Below are 24,972 nucleotides of genomic sequence, written 5' to 3' on the forward strand. Positions count from 1 at the left end.
GTATGGGGAGGAGCGCGCGCTCCCATCGTACTGCGCATGCGCGGCGCTCCGAGCGCACGCGCTCTGCGGCCCGCTCGCCTCCTCCCCCCCTCCGCGCTCCGGTCGCAGGCGCCGCTGGAGGGGGACAGCGGCAGCAGCGCGGAGCCGCGGGCCGGGCGGGCCGAGGAGCCGTCGACATGGTGTTTTACTTCACCTCCAACGGTGAGTGGGCCAGGGGAGAGCGGGGCGGGGGGGCATGTGGCGGGCCGGGTCCCGGCGCTGGGAGGGGGGCGCTGGGCCGCGGCCCTGTCCGGTTCGTCAGCCCGGTACCGGCACCTGCTCCCGGCCCTGGGCACCCCCGTTAGTCCATTCGGTGCCTTTTGGCGGGCCTCTGGGCTGGGCTGAGCGCAAAGGACCCGCTTTGGGCCAAAGTCGGCTACAGCTTAACGTGATTTCAGGAGCTGGGCTGGGGGTCTCCCCGGGGCTGGGGGCTCTCAGCAGCGGGCAGTAACCCACCGAATGAACAGCGCTGCCGGTAGGTGACTTCGGAAAAGCTCTCTCAAGCGTCCTGCTGTCCGAAGCTAGAGGAAAGACATAACACATAAATTGTCTCGTTATTTTTCCTTTTGTGTAGACCGTTCTCTTTTGCTTGCCCCTGTGGAAAGGTCAGCCATTCTGAAGCATCAGGGATCCGTGGTTTGATCCAGTACAGGCTAATGATACAGAGGGTCATACAAGAATGCTCCTTTTTGGTTTGCCCCCAGTCATTTCACCAGTGTGTAACTGGGTGAAATGGAAGTTTCAGTATGGTTTTTACCCCATTGTATCTGCAGGCTGCAATTTTATAGCGTTGCTTTCCTCAGTTCCAGAGATGAAGTTTCTTAGTGAGAAGGATTTGAGTGTTTGGCTGCCTGTGCGTAAAATAATAGGGATTTTGAGTAATCTCCGTTTTGGTTATGTTAGTGTTCCCCCACTGTTTTGGCAGGATGGGCTTCATTTTCACAGAACCATCACTAATGCAACTTTATTTTTGAGCATTTAATGTTATGTTTATGGGTAGTGCCTGGAGTCATGATGATCTTGCATCCTCTGGACTCTCCTATTTGGCCAGGGTGGATTTCTTCCAACCTTTGACTCCCACAGGCCCATAATCCTTTCATATTTTTGAATTTCCATTTGGTTTTACTCCATTACTAAACTGAAAAATACTGTCTGGTCTTTGTGGTAGTGATTTTGGATTTCTAGTAAAAATGCCCTCATAAAGGGCTGGGTCAGTAAGCAGCTTGGGACCCAAGTCATTTTACTGTGAGCTGTAGCATGTGAAGCATATTTACTATTTTAGTGACTAAAAATTTGAGGTTAGACACCATGTTTTCAAACGATGCTTTTTTGGAGGCAGATTTGGTCACCTGCATTTCATTTGCTTACGCTTACTCCTTAATTTGCGCACTATTGCTTTAGAAATCCTGCTGCGGATTCTGTTTGTTCCACAATGGTATATGAAAAATGCAGATCTGTGTTGCTGCAACAGGTTGTTTCAGCCACTGGCTGTTAGGGTGTGAAACTGTCTGCTGAAAACCTGCTTGCAATAATTCTTTGTGCTGAAGTGCTCAGCTGCTCTAGGTCCTGGGGAAGAACAGCTAAATTTGAGCGCAGCGCTGAGGCTTGTAGCTATTTGCCGCATCATTTGCTCTCACACAAGGTAATTGTAAAAATTGTAGAAGCTAGAAATGTGACAATCTGGTAGGTAGCGTTGCTGTGTAATTGGGATTTCCCTGCTGCCATATACAAGAGCAGAGCATTTTATTTTTTTTTTAAGCAGGCTGCTCAGTGGTTTCTGCAGCAGGACTTTCCTGATTGCTCTGTGTCCCTCTCCCAGCTGTGCTGACCTTTGGTTATGATGCTGAGAGGACATTCATTTGGCTTCCCAGAACTGGTAGTGTCTTTACTGCATGATGGAATGAGCCCTAAAGGAGAGGAGGACTTTGTTTTAAGTGTCCTCGAAGGGCACAGATGAGACAAATAAGTTTATGGAACTTCGGTCTTTCCATTGTTTTGTGAATTTTAATCCTTTCAGACTACCTGGGGGAGGTTCACGTTGGGCTTCTGGTACTTTGGGGAAATGAGGGCCAGGCAGGTGAGCTGTTTCACTCAAGGCCACACAGGGACTTAATCCCAGACTGTAAATACGATGTCAGCCTTTCTGGATCTCAGACGTGTGTTTAATTGGACAGGTGATACAGTTACACAGATACAATATGATCTACCTGGATGTTGAGTGTGTTTTGCCCAGAAAGCTGCTCCTTGCTGGATAGTCTTCCATGGAAAGCAGTGGAAATGCCACTGCCACTTTCCAAAGCCCATTGAAGCATTCGGGCTAAAATGTGGAGGAAGCTCAAAAGAATCTTCCTTTGGCCCCTAGGAGGGAAGTGGGATGGATGGATGGATGAATGAAGCAGTTTTCATTCTGATTTCTGTGACCAAGACTGGTGTGTTTGTGATTTCTTACACAGTTTCTCCAAACCTCTTTTGATTTGTTTTCTTCTTTCTGTCCCTCAGTTGTTCCTTCCGTTTACACCATTTACATGGGAAAAGATAAGTATGAAAGTAAGTACATTGATGTAACGATGCCTAATGGCTTAGATTTAGATTTTTGGGGTTTTAAGGTCATTTTGAAAGGATGTCTTTGATATATTGTTTGAAACTTGTCCACCCTTGCAAGTGGTTCATACTTACCCCTCTGAAATCCACTGTGTTACTTTTAGTTAGGATAAATACATTTTGTAAATGCTCTAGGCAGAGTAACTGCCTTCAAATACACGTGAAAACTAACTGAAAAACAAAAACTGTTCAGATAAAAATATTTTTCAGGTTGTGTTTGAAAACTTTTTGCAAACCAGCCTTCTGTTTCCCTGCTCAGTCTGTATTTTTCCCCTCTCCAGTGAGCATTCGTACTTTGTAGGCTTCCCATGCCCGTCCTCTCCCTCACAGTGAAGGTTACAGTTCTTCTGCGGCTCCTCTTTCCACATCAGTCGATGATGTGAAACTGGGCATCTCACTCCAAGGGAAAAGTGTTAGTGTGGCTATTTTGAAGACTTGCCCTGAAAGTCTCCCCCTGTTAGATGCATATTTGAAGAAACATATTTTCACTTTAAAATTGCAAAATTTAGTGATGGAGGTGTTCCTGGCATACCTGTTTCTACCATACCTGGACCAGGCAGGTGCAGCATTAAAGCCCTCTTCTCTTTCTGTTCAGTCACCACACAGTGGCTGACCAACAGTGGAGGATTCCGGCTTGACAGGTAGTTGAGTTTGTTGTTGATGAGGTCCTGGGCTTTACTTATTGATGCTTTTATTCCTACAGATGAAGACCTAATAAAGTACGGCTGGCCTGAAGATATCTGGTAGGTACTGAGACTCACTGAAAAAAATTGCCTTTCCTTATGCAGCTGAGTTAACGATTGTAACAACCCTCCGGCTTCCACAGGCACTGTAGAGTCTCTTTTTTTCCAGGGCCATTTAGCAGTTTACATGCAACCCCAGTGTGAAGGTGGATTGCAGCAGACCTGGGTGCAGTTGTTGGGACTCCGTTGATTCAGAATCCATTCCCCTGCATCTGCCCCTCAACCCCCCGCTTTGTTCATCATAAGAGCTGGCCCTTTTGGAGAGCTTTTTGGGGTTTATCTGTGCCTGGAGCTGCTGGAGTAGCAATAACCTGTGTAACTCCATACATAGATATTTGTGTTTCAGAATAGAGGTGCTAGCTTGCTTTTACTGCGTTTAGGAAATGGGGAGAGTTAATGGGAAGGGCAGCTTGGTATTTGTAAGAGAGAGCACCCCCAGAGTCAAACAAGAGTAGCAGCTCCTGAATATCTCCATGCATGAACAAGTAAAATGACAAAAACCAAAAAGCTATCAAAGACCAGGGAGAGTGGAGGCACAAGCCATGTGAAATCATGGAGCAGTCAGACTGGGCCTGGGGGTGGAGCTATGAGTTTTTTGAGCACAGTAAGTGCTGTGCCTAGAGAAAACTGTCTGTTGTCTCCCAGTGCCTTTTCCTCTGTATGTGCTTCACATCACAGCACCACAGGGCGGTGGGGCTGGACAGGGACCCCCGGGACCACCCAGCCCACCCCCTGCTCAAGCAGGCTCTCCTACAGCAGCTGCACAGGATCGTGTCCAGGTGGGCTCTGGACATCCCCAGAGAAGGAGACTGCACAGCCTCTCTGGGCAGCCTGTCCCTGTGCTCCGGCACCCTCAAGGGAAAGAAGTTTTTCCTGCTCTCCCCACGGAGCTCCCTGTGCTGCAGTTTGTGCCTGTTGCCCCTTGTCCTGTCGCTGGGCACCGCTGACAAGAGCCCAGCCCCCTGACACTGGCCCTTAAGGTACCTGTGTGCATCGCTCAGGTCCCCTCTCAGCCTTCTCCTGCCCAGGCTGAACAGCCCCAGCTCCCGCAGCCTTTCCTCACAAGGGAGGTCCTTTGGTCACCCCTGTGTGCAAGTACTGGCCTGGCCTGTAAAACAACCTGTCTCAGGAGTTGGAGTCAGTGAGCAGGAGCAGAAGAGTTTGAGATTTTGATTCTTGCTGGGTGAAAGCCATGTGTGCTCTAAGCAGACCCGCTAGAGCAGTGGCCAGAAGGAAGCACACTGACATGTGTGGGTTGGTTTTTTGGCTTGTAAGATCTCATTGGAAGAGAGATCCAAGAGAAGGGAAGTTCCCTATCCTGTTAGCAGCAGTTGGTGGCATCTTTGCTGGCTATATTAGTCCGTAAAGTTTCTAGACTGATAAGGTTTGTGAGAAGTTTATGAAGGAGTTGGCTTGCTTTCAGGCACTGTTGCACAGACCAGATGTATCACAGTTGCTGCCCTCTGCTAACAATTCGTAACAAGAATCACCATGTGGCAGTGCTGTTCGCTGCTCACGAGGGCCTTTGCCAGGATGAGCTGAAGTGTCTTGGTAGAACTGAAGCTTGAATAGGTAGTATCTAACGTGCTCCATAGGGGACTATGGGGGACGTTTTGTCAGCAGGCAGCTAACTGGCGAGGGAATGTTTTTTTCTTTTCTAGCAGGAGAGATGGTGATTCAGCAGAATAACTGTTGTACCAGTATCACATTCACTTTCGGTCTCATGTTTGTCCTATTGCTACATAATTTAAAGTAGGCCTATGCTGTTATTTAGGAGCGACCTTGAGATGCGTCCTCAAATTGCCTGAACCATAAAAGTCATCTTTCCCTATCTTTTTCGTATCTTATAGCTCACACTGACATCATCCATGCTGTTTTTTTCGGAATCTAGTGCCATCTCAACAAAATAACATCAGTCCTTTTGTGGAGGTGTGGGAGTTGTTACCCTAACGGTGTCTGGCACCTTTTAGACTTACTTCTGTTTAAGAGGGGTCCAGTGGAATTGGGGTAGGAAGCTTGGGAGGGACAGGCAAGAGTTCATGCGTTGGTGCTTGTTGGTGGTTTTCTGTCCTGCAGCAGAAAGGAAAAAGTCCTGTTATGTTAAAAGAAAATAGTGTTAAGGAAGGCTGGGAGGTGACATGGGATCAGTTCCTCCCCGTCTGTCCTTGAAGTCTGCAGGGTTGGGGTGAGTGTTGATTGGGACAAAGGCTTGAAAAATAGGTGGTCATGGCAAAGACACAGTCAAGTTAGAAAAGATCTGGTGAAGAGCAGCTGGAGCCATCAGGGAGTTGTACAGCCGTGCTGTAAGGAGGACAGAAATGGAGAGCACTCTTCAGTCTGGTGAGGAGAGGGCTGGGGGGGTGGAAATTGAGGCTTATGAAACCTTGGAGGCAATGAATGAAGTGAGCACAGAGCTGGGGTTCACCTGTTATTGGGACTGGCACTCGCTGAACCCACTAGATCCTGTGCACTACCCAGGCAGCATTGCCTGTTGCCGCTGTCAGAAACTGAACGCTGCACTCCATGGACCGTTCTACCGAGCAACTGGGATTTTATTTTAATTTTTTTTTCCTCTGTGAGCTTGAGACCAGTCGTGTAAGTGGTGTAATGGGCAGTGCCTGCTGTGGAGTTCATGAGTTGGCTGTTTCTCTTGATAATAAATAGACAGACCAAAACACCACATACGTAGTCTCATCATGTGAGTGTTGTCTGCATGCAGTATGCCATTTAAAAGAAAGAAGAGGAGGGGGAAAGGGGTTTTATTTTTTTGTTCTCCCATTGAGAGGACTGGTGTTTCTTAAAGGGCAGTGTCTGACTCCCTTACCTCCTTTTAAACATGTATATCGTGAACTATTCTATAGTTTTGTTGTCCATGGAGTGGCTGTTTTGTCACTTCCTAGGAAGTAAGTCTTTCAGAACAAATCACCATCTCTTATCCTCTGTTAAACGTGCTTTTTTTATTCTGTAGGTTTCATGTGGATAAACTCTCTTCCGCGCACGTGTACCTTCGGTTACACAAGGTAATTCTGTGACACCTATATTTAAAAACCTTAATATTCACCCCCAAAAGAACTGCACCTGGCCATTCTGCAGTGATTCCCATACACAAGACCATCTTTGCTCACGTGAACCAGGGCTCCCTAAGGGTGCAGGTAACCACCAGTGTGGGGAGACTGAATTTACAGCCTCTGTTACTAAACAACGCAGAGAAGAGCAGGAAGATTAACATGGTCCAACAGAACTAGTGATTTTGGGCTTGACACCAGGCATGGGTCTAGGATCCATCACCCTGTTAAAACAGGGAGAATGCCTTTGAGAAAAGCAAGGCGCAAATCACTTGTGGCGTTTCGAACCTCTCCTTACAAATGCCACGAAAGACATGTGAAATGTGGAGTGTAGAGGTCCTGGCCGTGTTTGCGGAGCATTACACCCTGCTTCTTGGCTTTCAGGCGCTCATCAGCCCCTACAGCCCCCCACCTCCAGCCACTCACGTTGCCTTGCTCTGTCACAGGGGCAGACGGTGGATGACATTCCTAAAGAAGTTTTGATAGACTGTGCCCATCTAGTGAAGGCGAATAGCATTCAAGGTAATACTGGTTTCCTGGGAGATCGGTGTGAGGTGTTTGTGGCGAGTGTTTCTGGTCCACACGAGCATGTGTTCTTTTGGATCAAACATTTGTGATGTTTCTGCTGTAGTGCTTTCTGCTAAGCCTATGCCTGCGGGTCTTACGTGAAGCAGATGTCATTTGCAGCTGCTGGGGCTGCCCATTACACTTTTATAAGGAGGAATTTTAAATCTCTGAAATTCCTGTTTGTGTCTCCATATTGCTGCCTGAGCCAAGGAGGGCTTGCAGTCTCTAACACCACCTTGGGGCCCCCTTCCATAGTAATCGCTCTTCTGGCAAAGACGATCTCCATCTGGAGTTCGTTAACACTGCTGCAGCGCTCATGTTACTGCAGAAAATGATGTCGTGGTGTTCTTCCGTTTCACTGTAACGCTGGAAGGACTTCTCAGTTTTCTTCTTTCTTGCCTAGCTAGTCATGTTTGTGACAAGAATAACTGCCAGTGTTTCCATGTGCACAGAAGACTTCAAGACCTTTCAGCACGGAAAGAATTGCGATGTTTCCCTTCTCCCCTGCTTCCTAGGTTGCAAGATGAACAATGTCAATGTGGTGTACACACCGTGGACTAACCTGAAGAAAACTGCAGACATGGATGTGGGGCAGATCGGCTTTCATAGGCAGAAGGATGTAAGTGTTTGCTGCGAGCCAGTGACAGTGACCTGGTGGCAGACTGTAACCTTTCTGTGTTAGGAGCTGGGTGGATTGTCTTCAGCATTTGCCCTAAAGCCAGGGAACTGTCCACTTGAGAAGTGTAAGAGAGATACCAGGAACGTGTTTGGACTTGCCTGATCATTACCTGAAGGTCCGTGGTTGGGTGTCAGCCTGTAGCAGAGTGTAGCCTGTACACTGTGTGTTTCCAGACTGCAGCATGGTGCAGCTGACAAGTGTTTGCTGATGCACAGTGGTGTCACACGTTGGTCTGTGCTATCTGTTTGAATTTATCTCCACGGAAATAATCTCTTACTGCAGCTGAAGAGCCTGCATATGAGCAGTCACTTTGGATCAGCTCACAGGCAGTAGTGTAATCACACGTCTGGAGGGCTCAGGACTTGGACTTGCTGTGCAAAGGAGGGCTGTGTCGGGTCCTGGAGGTGTCTGTTGCTGTGTTTGCTCTACTGTCTCTGCTCCGAGAGCTGTCTCACCCTGCTGCTGCTTCGGAATTTGTTAAACCTGTTAAAAGGCAGAGCTGCTTAGCTTTGGTATCGCGTCAAGGCAGCACACTAAGCTATTTCCAAGCCTGACCTGTTACCTGCAGATAATGTTAATGCTTAAATTCTTGTTACCAGTTTGGCTGCTGGGAGGGAGGGCTCTCTAGACGTGCAGTTGCTTGACTAAAACAGTTCTGGACCAGGGCAAGAAATGCTAAAAACCCTGCAGTCAAGAAGCAGCCTGTGCGCTTCTCTGCCCAAAATGATCTGCAGGGACTTCCTGCCACCTCTTCAGGAATTGGCAGAGACAAGTTCTTGTCTCTTGGCTGCTTTGTTGAGGCATGTGCCAAGAAATGAAATTAGTCATGCTTATGTACTTAGCAATGCTTATGCTTATTAGCAATGTGCTTCTGAGTGTTGGGAGTAGGCCTCTCTATGCCATTACACAACCTGCTGAATAGCCCTCGGTGGCAGTGATTTTCCTTAGCATCTGTTTTTGTGGGATTCAGCCATGCGTACAGTGGAAATAGGTTGTTTTCTTTCTGTTGAGAAAGTGCCAGAATAAAAGTATTTTTTTATAAGGATCATAGTTCTTTGCACTCCAAAGGTGAAAATGCTGACAGTGGAGAAGAAGGTGAATGAGATCCTGAATCGGCTAGAGAAGACAAAAGTGGAGCGCTTCCCAGACCTGGCTGCTGAGAAGGAAGCCCGGGACAGAGAGGAAAGAAATGAGAAAAAAGCCCAAATCCAAGAGATGAAGCGGAAGGAAAAGGAAGAGATGAAGAAGAAGAAAGAGCTGGAAGAACTTCGGTAAGTAATGAATTGTAGTGCCAACTTCTAACTTACGCAGTTTTCATCAGTGCTCGGAGAGTCATGGGTCAGCAGTTTCTGTTCAATACTCAGCCCAGTGTTACTCAGTGTTCAGCTGACCTGCTCTGGCATAGACGTCTGCACGGCCCAGTGATTTCCTTTGTCTTTAGAATAAATGCATTTTCCTCATTTCTCTTAAAATAAACCTGGATGTTAAACCATTGTTAAAAAGAAAGGACTGTGTCTTTTGAAACCTGTTCTTAACTTGGGTGAAATTGGGCAAGCTCTCTGTCATTGGGATGGGAGCAATGGCTTCCAGGTCCATGCAAGCCTTGGAAAGCACCAAGCCTTCGCTAGTGTTCTTCAGCTTCCCCTTGCATCACTGATGTTAACTGAAACACGTGTGAATCTTCAGTCATGTGCTCCTTTAAACACAGAATGAGGGATGGTGTTTTGAAATGTCATATTGACCTCTCTGTCGTCTGGCAACCAAACATGCAGCAGCATGCGTGAGCTTGTTCCTCAGCACTGACGGCCCTGTGCAGCACTGGATGTATCCGCTGGCTGGCCCCAAAAGCTCACTTTTAAGCTTTAGTAAGTCGTGTTTATCTGTAAATGATGGTGAAACTGGAATTTTAAAAACTCCTGGATTTCCCAAGTGATTCAACACATGTAGAGGTCAGAAAAGAGGGCTCAGAGAAGCACAATAAACTGAAGTCACCAGCAGGCACATCTGTGCTTCAGAGTAAGAGCTCTGCCTGCTTATTTAGCCGTGCCCCAGAGCTGCCTCTTGGCCATCCCCCAAAGTAAAGGATTTTCTGCCTCCTGGGGTGATCTAGCTGGTAGTTCCTGAACAAAGCTGTGGGGAAGCAGGCTGCGTAGCGCCTGGGCTTTCTCTGGTTGTTTTAATTAGTCAAAGAATATGAGATAAGCAAATACTTGTCTAGTCTGCCTGAGTTCAGAAAGGAAGAAAATTTGTTTTTCTGGTACTTGTTCCTGTTTTATCATAACGTCTCTCTGTTGGTGGGTTTTGAAAACATATAATGCAAAATAATGTCATTTCCCTTCCAGGAGTTACTCATCATTAATGAAGGCTGAGAACATGTCCTCTAATCAGGTAAGAGCCAGTAGATGCCCACAGAAGCCTTTCAGAGTCAGCTGAAATTCAATGCGGGATTGTGATGGTACAGCTCCTGCTTGGTGACTCCTGCTTGACAGAGCACATCTCCGTCACCCCTTCTTAGTGAAGGACATTGCCACTTTCCTCTGCTTTCTGAGAGGGCCCTGTCGCTTGTACATCAGCCAGGAGGAGCCTGTGCTGCTGGAAATGTGTGTGAAGTCCTTCCAGTGCCCTTCCCACTCCAGAGGAAGAGCAGGTAGAGTTTTTAAGTGCAGCACCAAGCTTGCCTCTCCTTTTGAGCTGCTTGAGCATCACCTGGTGCATGAGCAGAAGAGGTGTGCCTAATGGCAGCCAACCATGACCTGCATATGCCACCTTGGTACTTCAAGGGAGGCAGGGGAAAATGCTCATTTTTAGCCAGAAATAAACTGGAAGTGTAAGGAGAACAGTTTGGGGAGGGATGGATATAGGTGCTGAGGGGCAGAAGAGGAAGCTTGAAGCGATGTGCTCGCAGAGAGCAAGCAGGTGTTGGCCCAGGATGAGCAGTAGAATACAGCTGCAGTCTGATCGTGGAAAAGGAGCCAAAGCAGGGAGGAGCTTGAGGGAAGTGAGAAGGTGGATCACAGGAGGGCTAGGGGCTGAAGTTTGGAACAGGTCCTGCTGTGCACTGGATGCACCTGCGCTTTGCCTGAGGTCTGGCGTGTCTGCAGCTTCCTCCTTGGTGGGACCTTGGGCAAATAGATCTTTGAGCTCCTCTGAGTGACCCTCAGTTTAAAATGCAACTTTTACATCCTAGTCCCTGACTTATCACCTAGGTGAGTGTGTGGTTTTCAAGAATTCCTGACTTTTTTGCTCCTGTTTGGCATGCAGATCCACTTTGAAACTCCAGCTGGGTTGATGTGGGAGCATCTCCTGACATGCTGAAGCAGGCAGTGCCCTATTAGTGACACTGGCTAGGGAGGGGCACAGTGGAAATGCTGTGCAGGGGGTCTCCTCTCAGTACCTGACCCTCACCTGATGACAGATTGTTTTCCTTCTCCCGAGTTGGAAAGAAGCTCAGGTTGTGATACAGGGATGGTCCATGAAGCTGCTGGAGAGCCTGTTCTCTGGTTCCTCCCCAGTTGCAGCACATGGGCTGCAGTTTCAGGGAAGTGATGCACTGCAGGGACAACAAATAGTGACTGCTCTTTCACAACTCAGGGCTGTTCCCCCTCCAGACCTGCTGTTGTGCGTCTGTCTGGTCTGACTTCATGGTGTCTGTGGCAGGAAACCAGAATAGCAATTCTGAAATCCTGCTGAATGCCCCATTTCACCATTTTCCGTTTTAGCATGCACAATGATCCTGATTTGTCTTTCTTCCCACAGGATGGCAACGATTCAGATGACTTTATGTAAATAAAGTCTCTCTCCTTTCTCAATCATGAGGTGGTTTGGGATGTCTTAAATGTGTCACCATCGCTAAGAATGCCAAAAAAAACCCGCAAAAAGTGAACTCTGACTTCATTTCTTCAGAACCTGGTTGGTTCTCCCGGCAGCCTAACCAGCTCTGTGCCATGGACAACTTCTGAAAGGAGAAGATCAATATGTCTGCACATACATCTCTTTCGGGGATGTGGGTGGAAGGAAGCAGAATTGTCTTTCAGTTCTACAAAGACAATGGTATTTATTCTAGGGAAGGGGTTGGTGTAGCTCTTAATACAGTGAGATTTAAGGAAAACAAATTTGTGCTGGTCTCACTGCTGCCCCGGCAGTGGAGCGACTCAGAAACAGTTGCCACTAACCCAGTGTCACAGGTATGTGCACGAATGTGAGGCTGCTGACTGCGTAACTCTCCTTTTCACGCTGGCAATGGTCAGCAAAGCTGGGGGATCCCTCTGCGATTGGGGGGTGTACATTTGGGTAAGCTCACAGCTGCTGTGCAGACCTCCCCAGCCTTGCTGGCTGTAAATCTGGTGGCTCATTAAATACAGAGCTACAGATGATGAAGTCTGAGCTCGGCTGTTGCAGCCTGCATAAGTGCATGACCACAGGCTGTGATATGTGCCTTTAGCACAGAGTCAGAATAGTCTCGAGGTGTATTTTCTTTTGAATTCTGCTCAGTGTCTGGGCTGTTCCTTGGAAACCTCTGAGGAGAGAAGTTTGTGACGAAGAGTTGAGTTTTGCACAGCGGCTGCGCCTGTCCACACCAGAGCTCTTCCCTGAGCACTCTGTAAGGTTTCTTGGATAAATCTGTATGAAACGGCCGCGGTGATCCTTGCAGCACCTGTATATATGTCATAATTAAATTCATACCATGCTGATAAAACGTGCTGCGAGGTGGGAGTCAGCTGGCGCGCTTGTGCCTTGGTGAAGAGCAGGGAGGGTGTGCGGGGTGTCTCAGTCCAGCAGAGGCACGCGGAGCCCAGCTGTGCTGAGGGGGGACAGGACAAGTCTAGGAAGGTGGGTTTGGGGTGTGACTCTGGAGGCCACAAACTCGCCTGCAGCCTCGGGAGGTTGGGGAAAAGGCCCCCCCGCCTCTGGCTTTGCATCTCCCCAGTGTGAAGGAAGGATGTCTGCTGGTTCAGGGGTGGTGATTTTGGGGGGGAAATATGCAAAAGGAAATTGAACCTTAACGAACTGAAGTCTTGACAGCCTCATCAGAGAATACTGAATTACTGCAGGAGAAGAAAACTACCCTAGTACAAGGCCCTGGGGGTGTGGGGTTGGGGCTGGGGGCAGTGAGGAGGGGTTCAGGCCCTTGTCAACCCCATTTCCTTGCTGGGAGGTAGAGGATGGTGGGCTGTGCATCCTCTTGCTGCCCATGTCCTGTCTCTGCTTGGGCTGACCTGAACCTGGAGTGTCTCCAGCTTGTGCCACTCCAGATTCTCCCTGGTGTCCCACCTGTTTAGGGACCTGATGTGCAGACTGGCCAAGAGCCTGGTGGTGGCGGGGGTGTGGGTAAACCACCCCGGGTCTGATAGGGACACTGAGGCACAGTGCAGCGACCGTTTTCTTCCTCCCTCCCAGCTGCCCCTGGCAGAGGCAGGGGAAACGCGGGGAGTCTGGGCGGCTCTGGTGGAGCAGGGCGAGGGGAGAGGAGCTGGGGGGACCCTGTCTCACCCTGCATACCTGACACCGCTGGGTCTCCCTCCTCCCCGCTATCAATGGGCCCTTTCATGGGATGGGGTGTTGGCTGGGGCGGGTGACCTGGAGGCTGGTCATGAGCTGTGCTGCCATTGGCACCACCCGCGGCTGCAGCCCTGCAGCTGCAAACTGTTGTGCTTGGCTGCGGCACCTGCCCAGTGCCTCTAGTGTTCTCTGGCCTTTGTCGATGAGTGATGGCCCCTGTACATGGCTGCTATGGGCCATGTGTCCCCAGGCACCTCCTGCGTGGCTGCCTGTGGGCTGCGTGTCCCCAGGCACCCTGTGCATGGGTTCTGTGTTCTCAAGCACCCTGTGTATTGATGTCCGTGGGGCTGTGTGTCCCCCAAACACCCTGTGCATGTGGGCTGCGTGTCCCCAGGCACTCTGTGTGTTGATGTCCATGGGACTCTCTCCCCCCCAAGCACTCTGTGCATCTGTGTCCATGGGGCCTTGTGTCCCCAGGCACCCTGTGCATGGCTGCCCAGGGTGGGAGATGCTGGGTCCATGCCGTCCCTCCATGGCACTGTTCAGGACAATCCATGGGGAAGGGCAAGGATGGTGAGAGGCTGTGCAGCCCCAGCCACGATGCTCCCCTCCGTCCCCACCCCACTGGCCAGCAGCAACCAAGAATCACCCTCCCGACAGCAAGCGGTCCCAGCTGCCGTCAGCACTTCCCACCCAGCCCTTCCCCACCTCCACTCCTCGTTTATTTATTAATCCTTTTGCTCCCAGCTCTGAAATCCTATCGCCCACCCTTGCCACTGCCCGGAAAGCGCAGCTCTGGCTGGTGTCAGGGGAAAAACCCTGCCCTTGCACATTTTTTTGCAGGGCCGGGGGAGGATGTGGACGCCCATCCACAGGCACTGGCACAATATTATGCTAAGGCTGCTGCCTGGCCAGATGTGCTCTGGCTTTCCACAGACGCAGGCATTTGGGAAGGGGTGAGGAGGTCAGGGTGGGGGTTACAGCATGGCCAGGTCCTGCCTAGTTGGGGGAAACTGAGGCACAGTGTGGTGCTGGGCATGGCTGAGGCTCTGACCCCCCGCTGTGTGCCAGTTTGGTTACGATTCAGCATATGGGCTGGGTGCTGAGGGTCAGTGCGGCGCAGGCAGCACCCAGTCCTGGCACCCAAACCCTTACCAGCACCCACAGCCCAGCCACGTGCCCACAGCGCGCTTCCCTCCGGCCCTCGTGGCCATGTCCTCACCACTGGCACGGGAGACAATCACACAGGGACTCACTGAGGGCTCAGGACCCCCAGATGGACTGGCATAGCCCCCAGCACCAGCAGCTTTGCAGGGTGCCCGTGTCCCGTCCTCCCCAAGCACCGGGCAGGTTTGCGTCTCATCCCTTGTCACCATCTTGGGACGGGGTGCCCCCACCAATTAAACCCCCCTCCCCCAACCTGGGGGAGCTCAGGGCTGTCTCCTGGCCCCCGGCACCCCAGCAAGTTGAACCCAGCCCTGCCCAGGCCTGTGGCCCTGTCAGCCTGTGGCCCATCTGTGTAACGAGTTGACAGGTCTCTGCTCCCCCCAGCGCACCCTGCTCAGAGGGCTCCCCCACCCCCACCCCCTGCTGCCTCTGCAGCCATGGCAGCTGCAACCCGGGGCCAGGGCCGTGTTGGCCCGCGTCAATAACCAGCCTTGGGCTGTTCCTGCGATGAAAACAGGAAACTCCTTTGCCAACAGCAATAAACCACCCGGCCGGCTGGATCCTGTGCCCCGGGCAGGGCAGGGCACGGGGCTCCCCGAGCTGGGGCTCCCGGCGGATGGAGGGGATGGGGACGGCAGGGCTGGCCTGGCTGCTATCCCCAGTGCCGTGATGCTCTTGGCACCATGGCCCCGGTGCGGTACTTGGGCCCCCCACCCCTGCTCCGGTGGTGTCCCCCTGCAGCCAGGCCTCGGGGACCCCAGGTTCGGCTTGCAGAGGAGATGACACTGCTCCCTTCGATGCCGGCAGCCTGTCCTGCCTGACAGCCCGGGTTGGGAAACTGAGGCACGGAGCAGAGCAGACACGCACCTTCCTGGTGGCGGTGGGGTCCTGGCTGCTCCCCCACTCCCCGGCAGGGTCAGCCTGGGGCAGGGCGATGTTGGGGGGCTCTGGTTTGGGGGGGAGCCGAGAGCCCCATTTCTCACTGCCAAGGGCATGGGGGCCACATGGGGGACCCTGCAGGGAGGAGTGTGGCTGTGGTAAGCGGGGAAGGGGCTCTGCCAGGGGGGAGGTTGGTGAGCAGGGTCCCTGTCAGAGACTGCGTCTCCCATGGCACACATGCATATTTGCACACGCCTGCATGCACACGTGTCCACACATCTATGGGCACGCTCTGTGCGCACGCCTGTATGTGTAGGCATACGCCTACCCGTGCACATGCATACTTACTCACGCACACGTGCACATGCACACACATTCACGCACACATATGCACACACACATGCACACGAACATGTGCACATGCAAACTCATGCACATTCTCACTTGTGCAAATGCATGCATGCACAGTCATGCACACGTGCTCATTCATGCACATGCACACGCATGCACTCACTCCTGCTCACTCCCTCATGCACCCACGGCTGCAACACACTTTCTCCCACCACTTGCTCGCAGCCACCAGCAGCAGTTTGGCTGTGGGTGTTCCCCTGGTGCACCCCATCCCCCCACCCTGTCCCCCCAGTGCAGACGCCGCCTGTCCCCATACAGCTTTATTGTGCCGCGAGTACATTGGGGGGACAGATGGGGGGATGAAGGTGGCTGGGGTGGGGGCCAAAGGGCACAAACCAGCTGCACCCCGTCCCGTGGGGAGCCCCCACCCTGGGGCTGGGAATGGCCGAGCCTGGAGCCGGCAGCATCCCTGAGAGCCAAGGACCAGCCCCGGACCCTCGCACTGGGGGGTACCGGATCCCCTCGCCCCCCTGTCCTGTGAGGCTCTGCCTCACACCCCTGCGGGGGATGCCCTGGAGGTCCGGGGGGGGTGGCTGTCCCCGCTGTCCTGGTGCCCTGGCTGACAGCAGGCTGGGTTACTGTCCTGGGGGGCCAGGGGGGCCCGGCAGCCCCGGGGGGCCTCGCAAACCGGGGTCCCCCTTGAGCCCCATCGGGCCAGCCTGGCCCACAGCACCGGGGGTCCCAGGGAGTCCTGGTTTGCCCCGCGGGCCAGGGGGGCCCACTGGCCCTGGCACCCCAGCCGGCCCCGGGAGGCCAGGGTCACCCTTGGGTCCACCCTGTCCCCGAGAGCCAGATTGCCCAAAGCTGCCCTTGGCACCCTTGAGGCCAGGGAAGCCTTTCAAGCCCAGGGGACCCCTTTCGCCCTGGGGGCCAGGGGGTCCTGGGGGGCCAGGGGAGCCCTGGGGTCCCGGCGAGCCCATGCTGCCCGTGTCGCCCTTCTCTCCTTCACTTCCTGGTGGGCCCTTGATGCCCGCGTCACCCTTGAGGCCACGGGGGCCCGGCAGTCCCGGCACACCTAGGGGGAGAGGAGGGGGTGATTAGGAAGCATGGGGCGGGGGGGTAGGACTCTGAAGTGGGGAGAGAGCGGGATGCCCCAGCCCTGCAGCCCTTGCTGTGGGCTCCAAAGGACACCCGGCATCGCGCATGGGTGTGGGGCCACTGCAGGGCTCCCCCTAAAACCAGGTCCAGGAAACGGCTGGGCTTGTTAATTAGGGCAGCCCTGTAATGATGCTGATGTAGGTGTGATATGGCTCCAAGCTGGGCAGTCCATGGCAGAGCATGAAGCTGCCAGGGCGTCCATGGGCTCCATGGAGCTGATGGTGGAGCCAGGATAGCCCCACTGCTCCCCTGGGTGGATGGATATGTCCCAAGGCCACCTGAGCCACCAGGGAGAGCTTTGGGCACCCTCACCATGGGGCAGCCATATCCTCTCCAGCAAGAGGAGTCCCTCTGCAGGCCAGCCGTGCTGGAAGGACATGGGTCACCTCCCCGCTGTCCCTGTCTCCCCACGCAGGGACAGCTCTGCAAGCCAAGTCCACACAGCTCCATGCTCAGGATCCTTCTGCACCATGGGCAGGTGTCTGGGTGCCTTCATGCACATCCCAGCACTGCCTTGGCCTTAGTGATGGTGGTTTGGGTCCTCCACCACCTGCCTGGGGTGCAGGGCACTCCCAAAGAGCCCAGATCCCACCATGCTCAGCCACAGAAGAAACAGCCCCCGAAGCAGCCTGGCCCCAACCCACCCCCAGGCAGGGCTTAGGCTGTGCCCACCAGGCTGCACCTCACCTCGTAAGATGGTGATGTTTTTCAGCATCTCCCCATGCCGGACATCCACTACCTTCATCTCCTCCATGACCATGGACAGGTTGCGGATGTCAAAGTCCAGCCGGGCACTGAGCAGGCTGTAACGCTCCCGCAGCAGGTCTGTGGTGCCCTGGACCAGGCTGAGGGACTTGTTCAGGTAGTAGAGCTCCTCAGCATGGGTGTGGAAGCCCAGGGTGCAGGAGAGCCGCACGTCATCCAGGTAGCGCAGCATGCTGTGGACGTGGCTGTCGGTGGCGTTGATGTTGGCAAAGATGGTGCTGATCTCAATCTCGTGGGACGTCATGCGACCTTCTAGGGTCTCGAAGCGTTCAGCCGTGCGGTTCTGCGTGTACCTGTTGTGGTAGCGCAAGTCATTCATGTTCTCCTCATGGTCATCCAGGAAAGAGGAGATGTTGTCCAGCTGCAGCTGCAGACCCATCACCTGCAGCACCAGGTCATGCATGCTCTCCGAGTTCTGGCCGACCTGTCGAGCTGCTGCACCAACGCTGCCTTGGATGGTCTTCACCAGCTCGCTGGTCTTGGAGGAGGTGGCCCGCAGCCCGCCAAAGAGGCGGGTGTAGTTCTGCCACTCGGTGACAATCTTCTGCAGCGTCAGCGTCTCCTCATCCGTCTTCCTCTGGATGACCTGGATCCAGTCAGAGGTTTGCCCCAGGGTGAAGTTCATCTGCTGCATGGCTGCTCGGACATCATAGCGCTCCTGGGCCAAGCCCTTGAGAGAGCTGTCTAGCTGGGAGGTGACCACCTGCCAGCCCCCAAGCTGGGCCAGGAACTGCCCCAAGCTTTCATTGACCTGCCGGACGGACAAGGAGCAGTTGTCCACCTCACTGGTGATTTTGTTGCTGGTGGATGAGAGGTGGTCATGGGTCTGGGAGGTCCGGTCAAGCAGGATTTCTTGAACTAAAAGCATCTTCTGGATCTCCTCCAGCTCACCCTGCAGCTTGGTGATCTCCTGGCCCAGCTGTCCCGTCTCGTGACAGAGGGAGCAGTTTCCCGAGGTCTTCTCATCTGAACAAAGGGCAGAGGGGTCTGTTACCCTACCCTGTCCCTCACTGGGCCTGGAGACCCTCCTGCTGAGAACCAGAGAGGAGGAAGGAGCCTCACCATGGTCTGTCCTTGCAGACCCTGGAGATGGGCACCACAGACCCATGACTGGGTCAACCCTGACGCCACCAGCCTGCACCACCTCCCCACCCTCATCCTGCTCCTGCCACCTCTGTGCAGCAAGTTCTCCAAAAAGCCCAACCCCACCAACCCCACCCTCAGAGTGGTACAGTTCTCTGTCCCCAAAATCTTGGGAGATAAGTGGGTTTTGGCCCTGGACCTGAAAAGTAGAGGTGCTTCAGCCCCCGGCTGGCAGCACCGAGCAGCTGAGATCCACTCAGCTGGAGGGACACGTGGTGTCGAAGCCTGGAGAAGACCTTCAGGTCCAGGTACAAGCCACTCACCCAGCCCCTGGAGATCCTCCTGGATGGACACAATCTTCTTCTCATAATAGGTCTGGGCTGAGCTGATGTCGTTGGAGATGGAGTTGACTTTCTTGAACACTGTGGAGGAAAGGTGGGGGGTCAGGGGGAGGTGGGCAGGTGTCAGGGTGAGCTCATCCTCCACACCTTTCCTCCCAGCTTGTTCCCCGGCAAGGAGGGTGGCCAGGGCTTGAAGCGCCAGGCTGGGCAGCTGGTGGGTGCTGGCTCTGTGGGGTGGGTGTCCCTAGGGGCTTTCAGGGTCAGGGCTTGGCTAAGGTCTACAAAGCATCTCCAGAGGCCCAGCCCCAGGGAGAGTGCCATCCCTGCGCTGAGCCTGGGAGGCTGTTTCTTGCCTGTGGAGGTGATGGGGTGGCAAGCTCTGGGCTCTGGGGTGGTTCCTGAGGTCCCCCATGGGGGTAAAGCCATCCTCCGGTGAGGCGGCATCACACCCAGGGTTCTATGGGTATCCCAGGGGCAAGTCAGCGTGAGCTGGATGCTTCTTTCCACACCTGAGTGCTGCAGGTGCTTTGGGGGAGCCCCAGTATCCCCGAGGGTCTGCCCCAAGGAGGGGAGGCAGGAGCCAGACCCCACAACCCAGCCCAGCACTCACCTAAGGCAGCCAGCACGGTCACGACCACGATGAGGAGGATGGAGAAGACGTAGAGGACTTTGACGGCAGCCTGGAGGGAAAGGTTCTTCTGGCACCGTCTGCAGCTGGTCTGTGCCCTACCTGAGCGCAGAAAGGGAAGGATCAGGCCCTGCTGCACCCCCTGCCCACCCCGGGGGATGTCCTTACCACTCGGTCGATAGCTGAAGGTTGGCATCTCCTCTTCCTCTCCTCCCACCGGCTCGTCTTCTGAAAGCCAACACAGGAGGGACCTGAGCTGCCCGCACCCTCCTGCTCCCAGCCCTGGGGATGCCGGTGGTCCCTGGGGACACCGGCTGAGCCTCGGCGGTCCCTGTGGACACCGGCTGAGCCTTGCCACAACCCAGCATCCCTGGGAAAAAGCTGGGAAGCCACACGGGAGCCATCACTGCAAGCCAAAGCCTGGTGGCACCAGCCTGCAGGGTCCTGTCCCTGCTCCCCTGCCTGCTTCTGTGGCACTCAGCTGGGCCCTTTGCACTCCGAGACCACAAAACTTGAGGAAATTTGTTTGAATTTGGCTAAAAAGTGGGGGTGAGGGAGAAGCTGCTGGCTCCCAGCTCCCAGCCCTGATGGACTTTGCAGATTCCCAGCTCCTTCTCGCAAAAACCGTGGGAGCAAAGAAAACCCACATGCCACCCTGGCCACCACCCAGCCTGGACCCCCAGCCCGGTGGGGGGCAAGTTGGGGTGTTGCTGTTGGGTCCCACCCACGGCTCGGGCACAGGGGACGCACTCAGCACCGGTACCCAGCCCCGAAGGAGCCCGGGGCAGGGGATGGTGCCTCCCTCCCTGGCTCCCCAAAGCTCCCCCGGAGCTCTGCCGTGCCGAGAGCCCCCTGCAGCCCCCCGCCAGCTCAGCCGGCCCCTGCCCGGGGCCTCCCTGACCCCCCCTCGCTGGCAGGAGGGTTTCCAGCTGGGGGTGCCACAAGGGGGGCTACAGGCACCGTGGCACCGGCACCCCCCACTTTATACAGCCTGGCTTCCCCCAGGCAGAAGCGGGCAGGGGACAGGAGAGGGGCTGCAGGCGGCGGGGCCCCCTGGGCTGGGGGTGGCAGTGATTCCCTCTGTCCCCCCTGTCATGGCCCTTTGCTTTTCAGCTGCTGCAAATTTTCCTTTAGGGCCCCATGGAGTCAACAAGTGACGGGCTCTGAGTGAGCGAGGGTAAGCCTTGGAGGCTCCCCCCCCAACCTGTGTGTGCGGTCTCTGGCCATGGCGAGGCCGGCTCAGCCCCCCCCATCCGTGGGGAGATGCTGCCCATGTGGAACAGGAACGCGTTGGGCTTTGGAGGGTGCCAGCTGCCCCCCCACTCCAGCGTGGCCATCCCCTCCTGTCCCCCATGCCACCAGCCCCACTCTTCTCCCCACAGCTCCAACCCCCCCTCCCTGGCTTCCCCCCACTCACCTCTCATAGCCCCCGAGGTGGGGGGCAGTGGGTGCAATCCTGCACCAACCCAGGCCTCACCGCCCCGGTTCCCGCATCCGCCCCGGCACGTCTCTTCCCGGCGAGCGTCAGCGAGCGGCCAGCATGGCCGGGACTGCTCCCCCCCGCCGGCCCCCCGCTCCCAAAACTTCCTGGGGAGCCTTCAAAAGCCACCACAGTGGCGGAGCATCCCCATGGCCGCCGGTTTGCCCATGACCTCTGTCCACGCGGGATGGGGACGGGTGACTGGTGACGGCAGAGCCCGGCTGGGCTGGATGCTGGCCACCAAAAGGCGAGGCGCTGGGATATGTGCTGGAGAAGAAAGGCTGGTCCCGCGCCCGCCCTCCTTCCCTCCAGCCCTAATGACTAACAAATGTCCGTCTGACACTGCGCTGTGCTGTGCCGTGCCAGCCTCACTTGTCTGGGAGGCCTGGGGGTCTGGGGAAAGGGTCCTGGTCTGGGGAGAGGGTCCTGGTCCAAGGGTAGCAGGGCTCAGGAGTCTGGCTTAGGGAGATGGGGGGCTGGGGTCAGGATTGGGGAGCTAGGGTTTGGGTATGTGGATCTGGGGCAGGGATATGGGGTGATGGGTCTGGGGTCTGGCCCCTGGGACCAGGTCAGGGACGTGGGGTGCTGTGGTTCAGGGTCTGGGGCCCTGGCTGGGACCCAGGGTGCTGTGGTTTGGCTCCCGGCTTTGGGTTCAGAGTGCTGGTCCCAGTCCAGAGACGTGGGATAGGGGTCCCCTGGGGGTTGGGGATGTTTGGGGTTTCCTTGCCGAGACCCCCTCCCCACCAAGGCTTTTGTGTCGGGCTGCTGCTGCCCTCTGCCGAGACCCGGCTGGGCTCCCAGGCAGCCTTCCTCCCCACATGGCCTCCCTCCTCCTCCTCCTCCTCCAAGTACCCCTCAGACACCTCTGGGACACTGAGGGAGGGTCTCCAGCTGGCCAAACCTCCACTACTCCTGCAGCAGCTCCCTGCTTGCCCCAGCCCAGGCCTGCTCCTCTCATCTGGGTTTTATTAGTTGATTTTCCATAATATTCCCCATACCAGCACGTGTCTACCCCCTTGTCACTCGGATGCAGCTCCTGGACATTGCCATCTCGTATTTTTGGGTCCTGCAGCCTCCCTCTCACCCCCCTGGCCATTTCTGGGATATTTTTTCGGTCTCTCAGCTGCTTCCTCAAGCCTTCCCCAACACGTCATACTGGAGAACGTACCAACACCTATCACCATCATTTTTTGATCGCCAGAGCCCCAGAAGTGATGCTCTTGCAGTGGTTGTGTCCTTCGATGCCCCAGCCCATGACATCTTCTTGGGGTTCACGAGGTGGCTGCAGGAGGGTGCTCACTGGCAGCTGAGGTCTTCTTCCCACCACCTTCATCCTCGGCAGCTGCAGTGTGCTGCTCTTCCTCAGCCCCTTCAGGCCGTCCCTGATGACTCACAGCTGGTGGAGCCAACCCAGAGATGTCCCCCTCAGCCAAACCTGGCTTCCTTTGGCTGCAGCTCTTGAACTGCTGCCTTGCTACGGGATTTACCAGCTGGCTAAATGCTGGTGCTGCATCAGTGGCGGGGTTACTCTCCTACGTCCCTGCCGATTCAGCACTTGGGCTGCTGGCTTGCCACAGAAGCACTAAATATACTTCTGCTGGGGTGGCAGATGAGTCCCTGCCACAAGACACCGGACTGCCAGTTCCTGGGCTACCTGCCATGCCCTGGATCCTGCCATCAAGTGCAGCTTGTCATGTGAGTGTCCCCAGGTGAGCCCACAAGTCGGCTCTCATTAAACACACACGAGCATCCTCTGCCTTCAACCAGCTGATGGACCAGAGCTTGGGGTTCCCAGGGTCTGTGCAGCCACCGGGCGTATGGTCACCCTCTGCTGCCTTCACCATTTGGTTTAATGATTGGACTGGATGACCTTAAAGGTTTTTTCCAACCTAATGATTCTACAATTTCTATGATTTTAAGTAGCAGAGGGGCTCCTGAGAGCCAGCAGGAGATGGAGAATGATACAGACAACGCTTTGAAGACCATGAGGAGCAGCATCAGGAGGTCACCCGGAGGTCACCAAGTGGGGCTGAGACTCAGGTGTTGGACACTGGCGGCTCCCCTCTCCTCCTCCACCATTCCCAAAGGCAGCTGAGCCTTGAGCTGCGATTCCCCGGTGTTGTGGGTGAACCCCCGTGGGCAGTGGAGTGTGAGAGGCAGAGAAGGCCTTGATACTGTGCAGGCACTGTGACAACTAAAGCATTCCTCTGTTATCAACGCTGTTCTCAGCCCAAACACAAACCACAAGCTGCTATGCAGAATTTAACTCTATCCCAGCCAAACCCCATGCAGAAAGGAAGAAAAGCAAGAAAACTTGTGGGTTGAGATAAAAATTGTTTAATAAATGAAGGAAAAGTGGAAAAAGGGAAAGAAAATAAAGCAAGCAAAGCAAGGGATGCCAAGGCATCCTTTTCTCAGTGTCTTCCACAGTCCTGAGCAAAAGCTGGCCCAGCTCTCCCAAGCCTTGCACAGGACTGCGGATGGCAACACCATGCCAGTGCTTCCAGCACTGCTGGAGAGCCCAGCACCGTGCTGGATGGTATGAAGAAAACCAATTCCATCCCAGTCAAAACAAGTAAAGTCTTCCCTCCCTGCACTTCAACACCGTAGCAAGAAGATGTTGCGCATTATTCAGTCCTGCTTAAAAGCCCCCCAGCCTTGCCTAAAAGCCTCCCAGCCCTGCTTAACACCCCCCCCCCCCAAAAGCCCCCTAGCCCTGCCTAAAAGCCCTTCAGCAAACCCAGTGCACCCATTTTCTCCCCACACCATGAGACACGACACACGGAGACAGCAATCTCATAGATGAGATGGGGGGCTACAGCCATGGAGCATCCCCCTCCTCACAGTCCCTTGGTAGCATGCCTTCAGTCCAGTGCTTGTAACTGGTCCCATCCTCCTGCAGCTGTCTGAGCCAGGGGAGGACGTTGTCCTGGGGGCAGACCTCCTCCTCACATCCACGCTTCATCTCCAACGGGAAGCCAAAAATAATTTGGTAAGGGCGTAGCACTTCTCCCCGTGCCCGTACAGATCTGAACCCTGCCAGGATCAGGGGGAGCATCTTCACCCACTCCCTGCCAGCCCCCAAGGCCAGCTGCTGCAGAGCTGCCGAGGCCGGTCCCACCTGGCTGGGCTGCAGGAGGTCGCACAGCAGCTCCACGCTGCATGCCTCCATCACCAGCTGCACAGCATCCTGGAGGAAGCATGGCACGTGCAGCAAACGGATGGCACGAGGTGTCCCGTACCGTGTAAAAATCTCCTCGAAGAGCACCTTGACTGTCTCCTCTGCTGTCTTCTCCCACACTGGAAAAGCCTCCACCCATCCTGAAAACTCATCCTCCACCACCAAGAGGGAGTGGTACCCCTCCTTGGTCTCAGGGAGGCCGCTGATGTAGCCCAGCTGGAGCTGCGACCATGGCCCCTCTGCCCGCTGGGGCAGCACCCTGCCCACTTCGTTCCTGCCCGCAGCACACAGAAGGCAGCTCCGCACCCAACGGGCCACCTGTTCACTGTCACCTTCCCAGAGTGCCACCTGCCGCACCCTTGCCAGGGTCCCCTCTGCCCCCTCATGCAACCAGTAGTGACACTGGGCGATTATTTCTTGCTTCTCATGCTTTGAAGGCTCCCAGATGTGGCAGCTGCCCACAGCCCTGACAGACATCGCCCTGGCCCTCCTGCCCACCTTCTGGCTCCACTCCTTCTCCTCCAGGTCCTTGCTCCTGTCCCCTCCCATGCACCTGATGTGCAGCATCCCTGGGTTGGTGTGGACCCACTGGAGGATGCTGGGCCATAAACCCTCACCGGAGCTTGCCCACGATCCTGATTCCCACTCACCAATCTGGCTTTGCAACTCTTCCACCAAGGACCAGCAGCTGGTGTACAAATAGAGGGGTGAGGAGCGTTGGTGACTATACAGGAGCTGCTTGAGAG

General features: G+C 54.8%; 2 protein-coding genes across 5 annotated transcripts; one reads left to right on the forward strand and one right to left on the reverse strand.

Annotated features, from left to right (window-relative positions):
- Positions 1–44: 44 nt before the first annotated feature.
- On the forward strand, positions 45–12,407 carry CCDC25 (coiled-coil domain containing 25). Its single transcript, XM_080388322.1, has 9 exons — positions 45–201; positions 2,539–2,586; positions 3,344–3,383; positions 6,352–6,403; positions 6,895–6,970; positions 7,531–7,634; positions 8,763–8,965; positions 10,037–10,082; positions 11,451–12,407. The coding sequence occupies exons 1-9, from the start codon at positions 177–179 to the stop codon at positions 11,478–11,480; spliced, it is 624 nt and encodes a 207-aa protein (XP_080244448.1). The 5' UTR covers positions 45–176; the 3' UTR covers positions 11,481–12,407.
- A 3,490-nt stretch (positions 12,408–15,897) lies between these two features.
- SCARA3 (scavenger receptor class A member 3) lies at positions 15,898–23,235 on the reverse strand. 4 transcript variants are annotated; one of them, XM_080388303.1, is made up of 6 exons: positions 20,983–23,235; positions 19,737–19,793; positions 19,548–19,667; positions 18,920–19,018; positions 17,436–18,479; positions 15,898–16,665 (listed from the first exon to the last, which is right to left on the reverse strand). In XM_080388303.1, the coding sequence occupies exons 1-6, from the start codon at positions 20,987–20,989 to the stop codon at positions 16,226–16,228; spliced, it is 1,767 nt and encodes a 588-aa protein (XP_080244429.1). In that variant the 5' UTR covers positions 20,990–23,235; the 3' UTR covers positions 15,898–16,225. The 4 variants fall into 4 exon arrangements, with proteins under 4 accessions (XP_080244429.1, XP_080244428.1, XP_080244426.1 ...); XM_080388302.1 differs by having other exon boundaries at positions 19,734–19,793; XM_080388300.1 differs by having other exon boundaries at positions 19,548–19,793.
- Positions 23,236–24,972: the final 1,737 nt, after the last annotated feature.

The sequence above is a fragment of the Falco punctatus genome (assembly GCF_963210335.1).
Source record: "Falco punctatus genome assembly, chromosome: 5".
NCBI lineage: Eukaryota > Metazoa > Chordata > Aves > Falconiformes > Falconidae > Falco > Falco punctatus.